General features: G+C 43.1%; 1 protein-coding gene across 2 annotated transcripts in view; it reads right to left on the bottom strand.

The window, feature by feature from the left end:
- Window positions 1–6,412: 6,412 nt before the first annotated feature.
- The window catches only part of PPP1R1C (protein phosphatase 1 regulatory inhibitor subunit 1C), a 37,240-nt gene continuing 25,092 nt past the window's right edge, over window positions 6,413–18,560 (bottom strand). For both annotated transcript variants that reach the window (XM_081184153.1, XM_081184152.1), the window contains exon 5: window positions 6,413–7,644. In XM_081184153.1, coding sequence (XP_081040279.1) covers window positions 7,630–7,644 — 15 coding nt within the window. In that variant the 3' untranslated portion in view covers window positions 6,413–7,629. The remainder of the gene's footprint in view (window positions 7,645–18,560) is intronic.

The following is an 18,560-nucleotide window of genomic DNA, read 5'->3' on the forward strand; positions in this document are numbered from 1 at the left end:
TTGATGAATGTTAGAATGTTGAGGTTTGCAGGAAAAAAAGCGATACAGTGACATAAGAACAGACTATAGAAAAGATTAAGATGACAGAGGTTGGAAAGGAATATTTAGAAGTTGCTAAAAAATTATGGACATTGGAGTGCAGAAAGGGGGGGTATGGGGGAGTCCCGGAAAAGAGGTTTATGAAAAAATGTTATGAAATTATACGTGTTTGTATGTCTTTTTAGGTGTTTGTTTGTCTTTAAAAAACTTTGTAAAACCAATAAAAATTTTATAAAAAAAGAGAGAAGAATAACGGCTACATATCCTGTTCCAAAGACATGAGTCACCCATTAGATTGTTGCAGAGGTCAGATCAATGAGTGACTAAGTATGCATTACCTCATTAGCCAATCTGGCTATCTGTCGGCTGAGGATCCCACCTCAGTTCCTCAATTCTGCCTGTTGATTTTTGAACCATAAGTTTTGGACCTGCATTGACTGTGGGGTTTAACAGTAGTTTGCTAATGAATTGTGCTAATGATGTCATGTAGCCTTAGACATATGTTGGCATCCCTCACCAGAGACAAAAGCCATAATGATAAAGAATTTTCAGGCGCAAGGGAAGGGATCAATTACACATATAGTCACATGCACAAACCCCTTTCTCAATGGTGTCAGAATTTAGCATTTGAGACACAAGGAGATGCAAGCCCATTGGACAGGGAAGCAAGGTGTGCAGGCAGGAATGTGTTTCCCCCCTCTTATCTAAGGATCTGAGAGGACAATATAATCAAGAATATTATGTATAAGTGCATCCATTCATTTCTGGGGGGTTTTCTTTTCAAAGCTAAGCAACTACTGGCAATAAGGAACCTATCATCATTTGGCATTGCTGATTAAGTTCTGCCTCTGACAATAATGAAAAAGTATAAAAGTAAGGGGTCTGAGCATACAAAAATAGACTTCATTGTTGGACACACAGACCTACCACTGAAAACAGCAACAGGAGGTCAACAGTTCTCCCTCATCTCCCTATAACAAGCCAACATGTGTGTGTTATGGCATCATCACACAATGTTTTTCCCTGGCTGGGCCCACAGAGAGGCTGACAAAGGCGATGCCAGGAAATGTGTGGGAAAAACACTGACAAGTATGCCTAAATTCTACTGCTAAGCCAGTAAGCAAAACCAGCAAATCGAATGGGGCTTGTTCGTTTTGTCTAATTAAAACACACACAACCCAACCAAGAACCAACCTCAGACATTTTGAAGTTGTCTCTGGAGGTTCACGTTATGGCTATGTCTTTTTAAATGCTGGGGCCCATTGCTGTGCTCCTTTCCCCCAGGAAGCAACAAGGGCTCCTACCTTTGTATCCGAGGAGCTATATCCTGAGAAAGAAAACTATGCATCTCCTCCAACTTCTGTTCCCCAGCTACAGCCCCACCAAAATGGCCTCCTTGTGTTCCCCCTCCTCATCTACCTCAGAGTGCCATTCTACTCCTAAGCCCAGTAAAGCTTTCAGCTTGTATCAGCTTCTCTGAACCTGGGCCCCTGCGGATATTTTGGATCTGAATTCCCACCACTCTTGACTACTGGCCATTCTGGTTGGGGCTGAGGGAAGCTGCCACCCTATACATCTGCAGTTTGGGGAAGACTGGCTTCTGCAGCACACTGTCCAAATTTTCTAGGTCAAAAACTGGGATCCACGTCTTTCAGGATGCATTCCCAGGTGTGTCAGGTGCCCCACATTACCATCTCACCCCAAAAAAAGCACTTGGGGGGGGGAGTGTGATCACAGTTTTTTTCCCCAGAGTGAGAACATGTCAGATTGTGGCCCCCAAAATGGCCGCCACGATCTCATGTGAAAAAACAGAGTGTCCCATTCCCTGCCCGCCCGGGACACTTGGTGGGTATGATACAGCTGATAGTAAGGAGTTGCACAGTAGGCCATTTTGTGCAGTGTTGCCTTGCATCTCGTCTCACAGCCTATGATGGCAAACCATGTGGATTTGTGCTGATTTGGTTTATATCAGTAGCAATAAGATGAAATTGGCTTTAGTCCCCAGCCTTGTGGCTTAATATGGATGGGTGAGCCTGATTATCCCGCCACTATGTCATGTTTTACCTAAATGTTTTCTGTTCAGGCTCTCGCTGGCAGCTAATGACATTCTCTGCATCGTTCCTAACTTTGATGAGCCCTTTAAAATGTAAAAGACATTGTTCATTACTGACATCTCTGGGCTGTGGGATGAATTTTGTCTCCCAAGGATATTGCTTGTTCTGTTCACTGGTTTGACAGAACGCTCCCACGCAATATAAAATAACACTTTGCTTCCGCAGAATAATAAACAGTAATTTGGAATATCAGCTCCACGCTTCACGGCTCACAAAGCAATATGACGTTGTCCGCAGGCCTAAACAGTGGCTTTTCATTTTATTCAGTAATTAATCGCAGCACAAAAGAGGACATTTGTTGCAGATAATATCTTATACTTATAAGTCAAGTAATAAAAATGCTGTCAATAATGGAGAGGGGGGAAATATCTGGAATGTATTTGTCAAATATGCTCCTGAGGAAATTGCAGTGATAATAATAAGAAAAACTTCTGCTCTAAGCAAAATGAGATACAAGCTGAACAAATAAATAAATACTTAGGATACAATCTAGTCTCACTTTGGGTGCAGTGCTTACATGTAGGCTATTTCCATAGGCTAAATAAATACAGGAACCCCCAAGTCATATCAGGACTATACATTTAAACCAGTATCATACCATTTTAAACAGTCATGGCTTCCTATAAAGAATTATGGGAGTTGTTTTCAGTTAAGAATTCCGAGAGTTGTTAGAAGCCCCTATCCCCTTCACAGAGCTACAATTCTCAGATTAGTTTAACAATCATCCCATCTCCACAGGGAACCCTGAGAATTGTAGCTTTGTGAGGGAAATCCTCACAACCCTCAAGAAACTCAGCAGGATTCTTGGGGAAAGCCATGGTTATTAAAAATGGTATCATAGTACTTTAAATGCATGGTATGAATGAGGCCTTGTAGTACACAAGGGCGACATACCCCACAAGTGTCCCGAATAAAATGAGACTTCCCATTTTCTTGTGCGATAGCATGGCAGCCATTTTGGTTGCTGTGATTTGGCAACAAGATTTTGCTCCCCAAAAACCGTGATCTTGTACAGTACCTCAAAATGCATGTTTTTGACCCGCATATGCCTTTCCCCTCTTACATGGGGCAAGTTTTTTCCTGAATTTCAGCAGTTTTTGAAGGAGGGAACATCCCCAGCCCTACCTACAAATTGAACCTAGAACTTTCCCTACAAAGCCATGGGAATTGTAGTTTGGTGAGACCTGTGTTGACCTAGTGTGCTATGGCCATGAAAAAGACAAATTCCATGCTAGGGATCATTAGGAAAGGAATTGAAAATAAAGCTGCCAGTATCATAATGCCATTATACAGATATTTGAGGTGCAGAATAGGAGAGAGGAGGAATGAAAATAAGGGTGGTCTTTGTGCAAAGGAGAGTGGAAAAAAGATTGAGGAGGGAAGAAAAAGGGAACGGGGGTGATAAGGGTATGCTGGGCTCCCCCCCCAGCCAGAACTCACTGGAACTCAGTTCCAGCACCTCTGAGGTGGGTTCTGGCATCTCTCAGGTGGGTGCCATTGCCATTCTAAGAGAACAAGGTGAATTCCAGCAACCTCTTTTTCTAGAAAAATAACACTGAGGATATGTGCCTATGCAAAGGTGACTGCAGAAGAGGTGAGAGGATAAGGCATGGAAATGGGGTAACCTGTGTGCAAGGGAGAGTGGAGAAAAGTAAGGACAGCGGAGGAAAAAAAAGAGCAAAGGTAAAAATGGAGTTGCAAAAAAGGAGGGAGCAGGTGGCATGGGAATGGGATTGAACATGAAAGCAGCTGTCTGAAGAGTGGGTGGTGGCTTAGTAGTTGTTAAGTGTGGGCAAGGAAGATGCAGGGGGGTTGCCATGTGGGTGGTTTGTGTGCAAGGGAATTCGGCCAGAAGGATCACAGAATTGCAAGGTTGGAAAGGGGCCCTGAGGATCATCTAGTCCAACCCCCTGCAATGCAACTGTCCCTTACGGGGATCAAACCTGCAACCTTGGCGTTATCAGCACCACGCTGCAACCAACTGAGCTATCCAGGCTTCTGTGTTGCGCAAAAGGAGGGGTGGGGAGAAGCATGGACACAGTGTAAAGGTGAAAGCAGGGGTGCAAAGCATAGCAAAGAGGTGGCTTCAGGTACAGGGTTCGAAAAGCAAGCTTACTAGTTACATGGGGTGGGAAGGGGAAACTCTAGGGGTTTAATGTGGGGGGAATGCCGCGGGTTGGTGAGAGAGCAGCAGCACAGCTCCATGTATTATATTGTAGCCCTTACATGGATATATTAGAATAAGCTTCAAGTTTGGGGGCGGGCGACAGCAACCAAACACCCATATGCAATCCAAATGTTATTTATATTTATGATTGGTTGTTGACCTCCATGTCAGTTTCTTAATAGTAAGTCTGCCAAGAGTTTCCAGAAGCAATTAAAAGGCCCATATAATGCTGAAGCCCTTGATAAATGCAATAAACAAATGACATATTCAAAGGGTGGAATCAGTGTCCCATTAGAACCGGAGGAGAAATATGAGAGAGACATATGGCAGTATAATTAGCATGATTAGGGAGACACAGGAGAGAAGAGTTTATGCCACAGGGAGCATGTAAGAAGAAACCAAGATATCTAGTTCACTGCTAAGAAAACTATAAAACCACACTTTAAAAAAAAAGAGGGCAAAAAGGTGAAAATACACCAACCAGCCCAGTGAAACACTTCGAAGTTCCATTGATTTCAGTGGGAGAGACTTAAGCAGATACTTAACGTTCCACGGAAACAATGGAAACATATTTCCTAAATCTCTACTGCAGCCCTTACCCCATCCATCCTTAATATGTGCTGAGCCCAACCATTTCTTCCAAGAGCTCTGTGTGACCCGGAACCCTGTATGCACATAGGCTTTCTTTGCAGCTGTCATCGCTGAATGCATAGAGGTTGGGAAGCAGGGCCAGGAGGTGCACAGATGTCTGTTTCAAACCAGCAGAAGTAAGGTGAGACATCAACAGCCCCTCTCTCCTTCAGTCTGTCTGGAATAAGTTGCCTTCTCCCCTCCCAGAAATTACTCCACCAGCAACCAATGTGTCTTCATCAGGGCGGTTCAGATGAACCACACACACACACACACACACACACACACACACACACACACACACAGTGTTCAAACATGACTCTGAACAGATGTGTTTCACTCCTATCTTATTAATCTCTTATCTCTTATCATTTTGCAATCTCGTACCTATCCCTAAATTCTCTCTAATCAGTCTCTTATCTCCGATCTCTTATCAGTCTTGTATCTCCTATCAATTTCCTATCTCTTATCTAAACTCTTATCACTCTATTATCTAGGGTTGCCACACGTCCAGGATTTCTCATACATAGCCAGAATACCGCAGGAGGGAGCAGTGTCTGGGTGGAAATTGCTAAAAATGTCTGGAGAAATCCGGACATGTTGGCAGTGTCATTTTTGGCGATTTCCCTTAAAAATAGCTGAAAAACTTCATTTTTTGCTCCACAACTTTGGCTAAAAACAAAAAAAACTCAACAACTTTTGTGACTGAATTTTCACTTTTTGAAATATGTATATCCTAACTCTTTTTTCTTATCAATCTCTTATCTCTTAACAACCTCTAATCTTATCTCTTAACAATCACTAATTTTATATCTTATCTCTTATCAATCTACCATCTCTTATCTATCTCTTATCTCTTATCAAAAACAGCTGGAGACCCAAGTTTGGGAATCCCTGCTCTACTGCATCCAGCCAGTAACCATAGATAGCCCTCTCCTCCTCAAATTTGTCTAATCCCCTTTTAAAGCCCTGTAAGGCTAGTAGCTATCACTTCCATATGTGCTGCATGAATATGTCCTTCATCTGCCCTGAATCTTCCACCGTTCAGCTTCATGAGGCCTGTGCTTCATCTCCTTTGTCAGAAGCAGTCTGTCTCTGAATGCCAGCTGCTGGGAAGCACAAGTAGGGAAAGTGCTGCTGTGCACAGATCCTGCTTCCATATTCCCCATAAGACATCTGCTTGGCCCATGTGAGAACAGAATGCTGGACTGGGCCACTGGCCTGATCCAGCAGGCAGGCTCTTCTGGTGTTCCTTAGTGGATGGTCCTGGACTGTGGCTTCTGATGCTTCATTTTCTTCAGAACAAAAAGGCTGAGAAGCTGTCCAGGAAATCACTTTTTATGGAGGACAGATGGACCAGATACTGTGTTGAGAGTCAGTGTGGTATAATGGTGAGAGAGTCAGACGAGAACTTGGGTCGACCAGGGTTCATAATCCCCACTCAGCCATAAAGCTCACAGAAGATTCGTTAATTATTTTTATTTGATTTATGCTGCATTTATGCGATGCTCTATTATGTTACTGTCATTTGTTGTTTGCAAGCCGCTTTGAGATTCATCAGAATGAAAAACGGCATAGAAATACAATAACTCAAACCAAATCGCTTGGTGTGGCCTTGGGCCAGTCACTGCCTCTCAGCATAACCTACCTCACAGGGTTGTGGTGGGGATTAAAGGAGGAGCAGAAAAACTATGCGCACCACGGTGAGCTTCTTGGAGAGAAGGTGTGATATAAATGCAATAAATAAATAACAAATATTTGGGCATGGCCACTTATGGAGCCCCCAAATTCAATGGCAATGGAATATGTACCTCTCCATTTCCCCTCAAAAAATAATGCCAGATGTCTCAATGCCTACAAGATCAGAAAAGTGGCAACAAAAGCATCCCGTTATTAATAAGCCACAGATCAATTATAACAGCATGAAAACAGTGAGGCAAAACACATAACCTAAAAGCATATTCATAAAGGCCCAGTCCATAATAGTATCCTCAAACAGAAGACCACTGACATTGTTGCCAGACAGAATTCAAATGGAAGGCTGTGCCAGATTAAACCCTGTGGAGGTCCCAGGTAGTCAAAATCTCGGGTGGCCCCCTGTGAGCACACCCTAGTGGGCTAATATTGGCCTAAGAAGGCTTGGTTGTAATTTTCTTTCAAGATCAAATCAATATTATTTTGATTGGCTGTCATGGGGCCCTTCAAAGGCATGCTCTGCCTATTTAGCACAGTTTTGTAGCATTCAAATTTATACTATTTACAGCTGATCTTCTAGACTGCAGCTCACATTCAGAAATTAAGCAATGGCAGCACTAAAGGACTCGACATGTTTGCAAACGACGTATTTGAAGTCATTAAAAACAAATGCAAGGGGGAAATGGCTAGAAAAGAAATGGAAGAAACCGTTATCTCCAGTTATGAAGTACCACAAAGCAGATTCTGCAAATTGCTGTAAATTCCACCACGAAATCCTCCTGCTGTTGGGTACTGAGGTGAAGACGGGTTTGGGTCAGGAAGACAAGCAATAGAGTTCCATGTTAAGTACAGAAAGTTTAGCAGTTCAGTTATTGACAAGAAGGACTTTCCCAAAGATGCTTGGAGCCAGTTACGGGCTCCACTCCTCATCTCTTTCATTGACTCCTTCATCCTCCTCCGGGAAGGCTGTGTCATTCTGGTTTTTTAGATGCTTAATCCCTGTAAATATAAAAGAACCACATTTAAGGCCACATGCAGTCAAATCTGAAATCTTGCCTGTTGTGCTGAAGGAAGAAATCAATCAGTGACAATGTTGCTGTTTCATTAACAACTGTTAAGGGTGACAGCTTACAAAAATATGAACGGTGGGTTTCCATTTCATCGGCAAAATAAGGGTGAAACGAAATATGTTGCTCACCAACCCTGCCCACTCCACACACCCTTGCCAAACCCCCATTCTTTACACCCCACACAAACCCCCCAACACTCCTTCCATCCCATGAGGGTGAAAGCCTTTCTCCTCCTGATATCCAAAGGGATATATGAGATTGCAGGGAGCTGTGAAGGGATGGGGGCAGTTTGGGGTGAATTGTGGGCAGTGGAGACCATGGTGATGTGGAGTGCATGAACGCCTGCAGGTCTGCCTGGGCCAGCAGCCTTGGGCCTCCTGCCTGTTTGAATCCCAGGTTTCCCTGTTGTGCACACAGGCAAACAGGCAGGCAGCTGGTGGCAGTGGTGACACAGAACATGTGAATGCTGCCTGGGCTACCCAGCTGCCCACTCGCTTGCTCTGCCCACATGTGATACTGGCCTGCCTGCTTTTATTGCTCCTTCCAACCATGGTTTTTGTTGAGGGGGGAAAATTTGTTGATCTTAATTTTTTTCAGGGGGGGAGAGGACATTATGGGGGGGAGGGCTTTTGTTTGAGGGGAGGCTTCTGCTGGGGGAGGCAGAACCTCAGTTAATTGGCCCATCACCTCCTGGCAAATAGAAGGGGAAGAAATGGAGGCAGTGAGACATTTTACTTTCTTGGGCTCCATGATCACTGCAGATGGTGACAGCAGTCACGAAATTAAAAGATGCCTGCTTCTTGGGAGAAAAGCAATGACAAACCTAGACAGCATCTTAAAAAGCAGAGACATCACCTTGCCAACAAAGGTCCGGATAGTTAAAGCCATGGTTTTCCCAGTAGTGACGTATGGAAGTGAGAGCTGGGCCATAAAAAAGGCTGATCGCCGAAGAATTGATGCTTTTGAATTATGGTGCTGGAGGAGACTCCTGAGAGTCCCATGGACTGCAAGAAGATCAAACCTCTCCATGCTGAAGGAAATCAGCCCTGAGTGCTCACTGGAAGGACAGATCGTGAAGCTGAGGCTCCAATACTTTGGCCACCTCATGAGAAGAGAAAAGACCCTAATGTTGGGAAAGGTGGAGGGCACAAGGAGAAGGGGATGACAGAGGACAAGATGGTTGGACAATGTTCTCGAAGCTACCAGCATGAGTTTGACCAAGCTGCGGGAGGCAGTGGAAGACAGGGGTGCTTGGCGTGCTCTGGTCCATGGGCTCACAAAGTGTCAGACACGACTAAACGACTAAACAACAACAACAATGCTTTTCAATACTTTTTGGGGATTTGGAGGGCAACTGCCCCCCCCTTGGCAATGCCCATGCTTCCACCTGTTGCTGTCATGTTGCAGTTTGCATGGCTGCCTATATCGAAAGCTACACACACAGATATGGGTTACATGATATCATTCTATTCCTACGTCGCCTCCACCCTCCCATTCATTTCCCTGCTATAATTTGAAATGGTCCTCAGGTTGCTTGCTCTGAGGGTGTTGTGTTCTGCTCACACCCTTTGTCTGCTTTCAAGTCACTCTCTTCATGCTTGGCTACACCTTTTGTGTTCAGCTAAGCTTGCCTTCCTCATTACTGAGTTGAGATCTCTATGCCCAGGCTGAGTTCCCCCTCTGAATCTCTGCTTTTGTCTGCCGGTGTTTCTCCTCTCTTGCCATCTGTCTGATAGTAAGGCTCATCTATTTCTCTTCACAATGTAGCAGTGATTTCCCTGGGTCTGTATTTCTTTTTTTACCCGACAGAAATCAGTTTGTACCCTTCAGTTCACCTGCTCCAGAGTTGCCTTCCGTCCCTTGATGTCACAATGCGAGGAAACATGCATACATATTTGACTCTTATTTTTGTCTTCCTTCTAAAGTTTGCTGTTTTCTCCTTTCCCTCAAAGGCTCTGATTTCACTGCAGGTAATTTAATTCAATTAATGTTGACGAAGAAAGCCTGAATGCCAAGCCATTTTCAGTAAGCATGTACTAATACGCTTTGAACTGGTAATGCATTTTAGATTAAATCATCGCCTCAAAGCTTATTTGCAGATTCAGGATAAATTATCTGTGCAAATGAGGCAACTTTCTGACATTTCCACAGTCACATCATGAAAATCTCCTGTGGGGAAATGAAAACTTGACATCTGGTTTAATCCATCCAAGCAAAGTAGAAGAAATTTGAAAGCAGATACGTATTCAACAAGGTTCCTCAACTTTGCAAAATACTTGCAGGGAATTCAAACATTTAACATGCATCCAAGTCATGGGTCAATTTAATAAATTCAAGTTGTCGATTTATAATAATAGAATTGCAGAGTTGGCAGGGACTTCAAAAAGACCATCTACTCCAACTCCAGTGATGCAGGAAATCCAGTTCTGCAATATCCCTGATAGGTTGCTATCCGTTTAATGCACTCTAAAGAATACATCCACCTTCTTCTAAGCTTGTATCACTAAGGAAATCTTCCTTCTGTTTAGTCAAAATCCATTTTCTTGACATTTGAACCCATTGGTTCAGGCCCTGCATCAGAAGACAAATTATATTCATTATCTCTGTGATAAGCCTTTCAGCTATGTGAAGATGGCTACAGTACTGCATCTATTCTGCAGGCTAAATGTACCCAACTCCTTCAACCTTTCCTCATGAATTTAGTTTTCAAGCCCTTCACCTTCTTTACTGACCTCCTCCGGACACTGTCCATACCATACACCTCTTGTTAGATGCAGACAATCTGATCTAAAGATTTATTATTGGTTGCCAGAGTTCTAATACACATATGGAGCTACCCTGCTTATCATTCATTTCAATGGAGGAAGTGTGTGCATTGCATTGCATTGCATTGCATTGAAATTGCATTGCATATGGGGGTCTACTCCCTCCATCAAAATGAATGGGACAAGCTACACCTACAAGAGCACAGAGAAAGCTCTAAGTTGTGATATATATATAATGCTGAAGGTCGTGGCTAAAGTTAACTCAGATTCTGCCTTATTGTAGATGTTGCATTTCCTTTGAATGATGCAGTTTCTAGAGCAGGTGTAGATAAAGGTGAGTGGGTACTGGTGATGAGAGATATGTTCCTGCCCTTTTGGTCTATGAGCTGATTTTCAAAATCGCAAGAATCCCACTGATCCTGGGATTGCACAACACCAACATGAACCCGGGCGATTTCATGCTCTCCACGTTTCAAAAGCTTTCCACATCTAGAATCCTAGTTAATTGGGGAGGTGGTGAGACTACAGCTGATGCATGAGTATGTAAATACTGTGGATGGGGCACAGCCATCCTAAGACTTGTGCTATATTTATACGTTGTGCATATAAAGGTAGCATTCAACTGGTAAATTGGAGCAAGCTTCTGATGCTGGTGCCTCACAGACAACAGATCCCAAGGCTGCTGGCTGAAAGCCAATGGGACATGCCTCTGGTTCCCCCAAGTTAGCAAAACCTGAGGCAGGGACCCTCACAGGTGTTGTTCCCTAAACCTGACTCACCAGAGGAATTGAGTGGTTTCCATGCTACTGCACCTGCGTGGAAGCGTGACAAACAGGATTCCACAGAAAAGCAAGGGAGTGCTTTTTTGTGCAGGTCATGGGGCTGGCCCTTACCTTTAGGACAAGGGGTTCAAGCCTGGAAAAATGGACAGGAGGAAGAGGCTTATGAGATAGCAATTCACCTCCAGCCTTTGTCCACTTGGAGCTATCCATAGTGCTGTAAAACCGCTGAACTGGCTTGCCCCCTCATGAGTACCTGGTGCAGATAAGGCGAGACCAGTACCCTCCAGGGACAACCCTGGTTTAGAGAAGCTGTCCCAGTTTCTGATTTGATCCCAGAATGTCCCGCTTTGCCTTACAATGTCCCCATTTTCATTGGAGAAATGTTGGAGGATATGGAGTTATCCGACCCCCGAGCCGTCTGAAGGCAATCCTGTATAGGGAAGCTTTTGTAATGTTTAATGTTTTATTGTGTTTTTATATATGTTGGAAGCTGTCCAGAGTGCTGGGGCAACCCAGTCAGATGTGTGGGGTGTAATTATCATGATGGAATGGGACGTCCCTGTTTTCATTGGAGAAATGATGGAGGGTATGTGAGAACAAAGCATGAATGTACAGAGACATTACCTACATTAACTAGGAAAAGCAGGGGACTTTTTAGGGGAATTGGGTCAAGGCTATATGGGAATCAGAGCTGATTGATGGGCCAGGCTCATATATGCAAGTGTGAATTTTATCATGTACAAAAAATAAAGCACTTCTCTTCTGCATACATAAGGTTGGATCCAGAGCACCACTGGTTTGAGGGAGGTGACTTTTTCCAATTCTTTCTCCCCTTGCAGCCCCCCAGGGCTACCTTGCACTCTAAAGTGGTGCTTCAGATTAAGAACAGTTTCAGGTTAATTACGGACCTCTGGAACGAATTAACTACTTAACCCGAGGTACCACTGTAGAAAAAGAAATACATCTTTACTTAAAATATCAAGTGGGAGGGGAAAAAATCAAGCCCTAATTTCTTGTTCTTTACAATTTGACATACAAATGTCAAAGAGGTCCATCTATCCAGATTCATGTCCTATTTATGCTTCTTCGTTCAGATACTATTATTGGATGCACATTCCCAGCTTTGTACAGAGAGAGGGACATCTCCATCTGCTTATGGGAATGTTATATCTATGCTTATGCACACAATGGAAAAAACATAGCCTGGGACATTGGCCCTGATTAATCAAATCTCCTTAGATAAAGCATTTTAAAATTTCAACCTTGCTATATTAAGGTTTGCCATGAAATAGTTTAAAGGGTCAGACAGTGCCGGGTCAGTAAGTCAAGCAAGAGAAAGGAAAATGTTGATCTCTCAAGGGTCTATTTTTATCCTTTTCTTGATTTCTTCTTAAAATAATCATCCTTGGCTATATGTGCAACTTATTGTAGGAGGGCCAAGTTTCTGCAGCAGGCTAGGTGGGTGGTAGGTTTCTGCATTACTGCTTATGTTTGAGCAAAACTGATCAGTGTTTATATCTGTCGTTCTTCCAGATTTGCATTGCTTAGTTTAATATATATATATATATATATATATATATATATATATATATATATATGATTACAAATAAAGGTAATATACATATTAGATGATACTGAAAGAGTCTTAAGTAGCTTTTAAAAAGACCTATGTATTTTCTTATCTATTTGTAATTGCACTTTTGAAGCAAAAGAACGGGAACCCAGAAAAAAGCCCAAATTTCAGCATTTGAAACTCTCAGTTGTTTAGGTTACCTGGGGAACTATGAGCTCATTTGGGTGTATCAGTTTCTTGTTATCAGAATGAGCTTAACTGATAATTGGGTTCGTGCTTTCTCCCTCCTTCAGTGTTGATGTTGTTCACTGTTTCCTCCAAACCCAAACAAATTATATGAAGCTGATTTGTTTTAACTAGACATAGTTATGTTTAGCCACAGTTTAGGGTTTGGATGTAAAGCTAAACTGTGGTTAATCAAATACAGAAGCAAAAGCTCATGGCTGCTCTGGAGGAGTGGGAGGGAGGGAGAAGTGTGTGAGGTCAAGGTTTGACCAGGCTTGTTTAACAATAAACCCTACATCAGAAGGCAGCCTGTGCACAGCCCCTTTGACTTCATTGAGAGAAAAGGCAAGAAATAAATTAGTAGCAATGAACCAATCATTGCTCTCCGATTTTCCCACTTTCCTACTGAAAGCACAGATACGGAGTTACAACTCAGAGTCAATAAGCCACTGTTTACACTGTCACCGCTCATCAGCCATGAAAACAGTAAAAGGCTGTGTTCAAAATAGTTGGCTGCTTTCCAGTTTATTATTTCATATCACATGACTTCCATTCCCTTTTCCCCTACCCCACATTTAAAAGTTGCAAACAACAGCATTGGCTCAAGATCAGTGCAGAGAGATGTTTCCTCCACACAACTGTGCTGTCACATCACTGCCTTCCCCCACCCTGACTGAACAAAGCATGCTTTCAATGGGAGGCTGATTTCGCTAGTGTAGAATCGCACCCTGTTGAAATCTTCTGCTGACAGCATCCCCCCAAAATGTAAGCAGCTTTTGTAGCTCCAGGCAAGCCTCACTAGCATGTAAACATTTCAGATTTGCTGATTCCTTAAGTCTCTCCCTAGTCTTGTCAGCCAAATCAAAAGACTTCAGATGAAGAGCAGAAGCCCCTAGAGGTCAATTCAAGGACCACAGTTTCGGTCTCCAATCATCTCAGTTTATCTTCTTCTTTTGTAAAATAGCAAAATAAAATAAAATAATGGTTTATATACTGAAAGGAAGGTGGTGCTTCTGAAGGGAATGTTTCAGGTTCTGCAAAAGCTTTGGGTGGGCTTCTCTTAGCAAGGGAAGGGAGAGGGAGAGAAAACCTAGTTTATGTGTAATAAAGCTTGGCATGGTTGCGTCAGGGACTGGCTGGATTTGAAAGAATGGTGGGAGTCACCCACCCAAGAACCCACCGTGGAGGACACAGAAGATGACGACTTAGATCCCAGATCATGGTGGTGGTGGTGGGATGCTGAAGAGCAGTCTGAGGAAGGAACGAGCTGGGAGGCGCTAGAGGAATCAAGGTGGGGGTCAGGAGAAGGAAGGCCTTCCAGGACAGGTTAGAGGCTGAGAGTCACAGTGGGAGTGCAGACTCAGACACAGAGGAGTCAGAGGTTGCCATTTCTACCCAGCAGCAGGGAAGTCTCGGTCCTGCTGGCTCTCCTTCCCCTCTGATACCCCACTTGAGGAGAGTTGAGCAATAGGGCAGGCAGGTCCAGAGGAAGAGGAGAAGACCACCCCCCTCAATGCAGGCTTTGTCTGCTTTGGGAGGGAACCAGAGTGAGAGGCTAGAGGAGGAAGGGCGGGGCTAGTGGCCAGTTTCAGCAATGTCTCAGCTGGTTTAAGATGAACCTGAGGACTGTGGCGATCACACAGGGTCCCCGGACGTTTCACCACCTATTAATCCCTGTGCCACCACTTTATTTCTCGCTGCCACCACCCAGGCCCTACCTGGGAAATTACTGAGTCCAGCCAGGGTTAAATTGGAACATAAACTTCTGTTTGTTTATTGCAGTTTAACAAGTGTGTGGTTTCATAAACGGTCTCAGTCAATTACAATCATGGGCTGCCTACCCAGACCTATAACTTCCGCTACCTGCTCTCACTCACTAAACCACCTCTCAGATATTTACTTGTCTTCCTAGCTCCTAACTGTTCCTGACTCAGCTTATTTTGTTACACTAACTCAACCTACCCACAGACTCTATCCCAATTCACTCCCACTCCAACCAACCACCCAACTCCCAACGAACTCTCCCTTCGCCCCTCCCAGAGCTGGTTTTATAGTCCCTCTGACTCCACCCCCCTGGGTTCTGATTGGGTAACCTGTTTAACTATTTCACCTCCATCACTCTCATATGTTAACGTCACAAACACAAAGCTAATTGCATTCTATGCCTTCTGTGCTTCCCTGTCCTGTGGTTGACAGGTTGTTACATAAGAACGTAAGCAGCTGCCTGATAGCCCATTCAGGCTATTTGGTCAATCTATTCCAGGACTGTTTATTCTGACTGGCTGTAGCTCTCTGGAGTCCACAACTATCATAATAACAATATAATAATAATTTTTATTATTTATAAGCTGCCCATCTGATTGGGTTGTCCCAGTCACTCTGGGCGGCTCCCAACAAAATATAAAAAACACATGGCTTGCTCCAACCTGAAGAGTGGAAGGGGATAGTTTAATGCCTACCAGAAGATGAGTGCAATGACAAACTTCTTATGCAACTGTTGAGGTGGAAAAGAAAGAGATGAGAAAAGGGCTGAGGACTGGAAAAACGAAGGTACTAAAAAATAACTAATGTTGTGATCCTATTGTCCCTGGGAGGGCATCCTAGCACCATAAAGATAAAAGGGACCCCTGACCATTAGGTCCAGTCGCGGACGACTCTGGGGTTGCAGCACTCATCTCGCTTTATTGGCCGAGGGAGCTGGCATACAGTTTCCGGGTCATGTGGCCAGCATGACTAAGCCGCTTCTGGTGAAACCAGAGCAGAGCACGGAAACGCCGTTTACCTTCCCACCGGAGCAGTACCTATTTATCTACTTGCACTTTGACGTGCTTTCGAACTGCTAGGTTGGCAGGAGCAGGGACCGATCAACGGGAGCTCACCCTATCATGGGGATTTGAACCGCCGACCTTCTGATTGGCAAGTCCTAGGCTCCGTGGTTTAACCCACAGCACCACCAGATCAGGAGAGAGAATGCTCCAAACTTGGTGAGGGAGATCTGATGTTGCAATACCCCTCCTTGCCACTATGGGAATGTCTAGGTTCCTGACCCTATGGATCTTGGAGCCCCAATGTTTGTAGAGTAAAAGAGGGCGTATGCTGGTGTCCATTGGAAAAGGACTAGGAAAAAGGTTGGAATCAAAGAATTCAATGACCCGGGAGAATCGCACGCTAAATATGGTTTGCAGGTGAAGGAAGAGAGTGAAATGCAGAAAATAACATTGTTTCGTAGATTTGTTTGTTCCCTTAAAAGGTACCAGGGGAACCAAATGATATAAATCAAGGCTGACAGATCTCAGAAATCACCCCACGAGTGCAGTAAAACAACCCTCTGCCTTTCTTACCAGCCTGCCAAAAATAACAGCCACCATTGTTCTCTTTTATTTCTCCCTATAAAGCGTCCTTCCCAAAGATATATTTGCAGAGCCACTTGAAATAAACAGCAATGTCAAAAAATAAATGTATACAGTCAACATAAATAAAGTGAGAATCATTCCATTCCCGTGGTGGAAACCAAATATTTATCTCAAGCCATGCTTGTATATCTGCCTGGGCTTTGGGTGGGAAGGGAGGCATGAAAAAAAATCCCACGTACATTTATGGAAGAGGACTTATTTTAAAAACATGGGATTTGGGGTTTTGCTATGTTTGTACTCAACACAATAGGGCAACAGAGGGTGGTTAAATTAATTCCCATGTGAGCCAGAGGAGGAAATGTCATGGAAATCTGTGTGTGTGTGTGTCCATGCGCATGGGGGACATTTCTGTCTGGACAATTCAATGAATACTGTAACATGTAGGGAAGCCTGGACAACAAGCCAGAAGCTGCCTTGATTTATCCCACATACACATCATAAATTGCAAAGGTGTCAAGTCCATGGCAAATCATATCTTGGGTGGGTTTCCCCCCCCCATATCTTTTTTATTAAATCTTTTTAATGATGCAACAAGATAAAAAAAACGAAAAAACACACACACCCACTGTATAAAAACCCACACAGAGAGAAAGGGGATGATGACCCTTCTGTTGTGCTACTGTGTACCCTGTGCTGTTCTTGTGGAGACCATTTCTTAATTTTTGAGGGGTGGGGCAAAGTGTCTCTTAAGTGCAGTGGAAGCTCTTTTTAAAAGTTTTTTATTTATATTTTTCAAATTTATACATTTCATGAATTTTGCAATCCATTTAACATTTCAAAATCTGACTTCCTTCCTCCTCATTCGGCGGTTCCCTAAATTTATTTTTTCATATCTTCTGCATATCCAAATTCATTTACCTTACTCATTTAATTATCTACTGTAAATGTATACTCTTATAAAACTGCAGGTTACTGCAACCATCCTGCTAATGTTTTTATCTGTTTACAATTTATCTGTAGATATTCGATAAACCATTTCCGTTCTTTTATAAAGAGTTTGTTATCTTGATTTCTCATTCTTCCAGTAAGTTTCGCCATTTCTGCATATTCCATAAGTTTTTGTATCCATTCTTCCTTTACTTGGGACTTTGCTTCTTTCCATTTGGGGGCAAGTTCAGCGGAAGTTCGACTTGTGTTATCTTTAGTTAATTTTTTAAAATGTCCACAGGCACATGTCGCTCACATTTAAAGCAGATCTGATGAAAGATCCATCAGTCAACAAAGGTTTGGGGTCTTTTTGTGAGGGGGGGAGCAGGGAGAAGAGCAGAAATCATACTTCCTGTGTAGTATACTTCAATGTAGTATACTTGGGATACGGGCTGTGATCTTAAAGCTCGCATAAGCAGAAAGCAAATTCACATGAGCTCTCTGTTGCTGCCATGTTGCTTCCACATGGCCACTCTGCTACTGAGCTGAGCAGCATTATAGAGCACTGGGCTTGCAGGAGGAGTGGCAGATTAAATGAATGGACTATGCCAAAGTGGGAAAACTTACTGGAACAATAAAAAGCCAAGAGGAAAAACACTTTATTAAAGAATGGAGGAACATATATGGAAAATCTGAAAAGTTCTTGTCCATGTGTAAGTTCGTTAGCAGGATTAACTTAAAACCAAGCAGTTACAATTAATGTTAAAAGAAAACCAGGGAGTAATTAATAATTGGAATAATGATGGAAATGCAGTGCTAAGAATTAAAAAATATAAGAAACCACAAAAGGGGTGTGGTGGGGAAGTCTAAATTTTTTTGTTTGTTGGGAAAATATTGGATTTGTATGTTTTTAAAAAGAATAAGAAACTGAAAAATTATATATAGTCAAAGCTCTCATGTTTGTCTCTTTCTCTAGTCCATTGGACTATCGAGAGGCAGGAACTGGAAGTGCAAAAACACACCCTTCAGATCCACTAGAGGGAGCCTTGTTACTAATAACAAGTTGCTTCAAAACCAAGCAGCGGGAATCCATTTTAAGAGTACTTGAGTGCTGTCATATTGATAGCAATGAAACAGAAAGTAATCTTGAAGCCTGAGCTCCTATATTTAACAAAACATTTTATCAGCTGTGTAAGTATCCTCTCTGCTCAGAGTACATC

This window comes from Podarcis bocagei (assembly GCF_964188305.1).
Source record: "Podarcis bocagei genome assembly, chromosome: 1".
In the NCBI taxonomy this organism is placed as follows: Eukaryota; Metazoa; Chordata; class Lepidosauria; order Squamata; family Lacertidae; genus Podarcis; species Podarcis bocagei.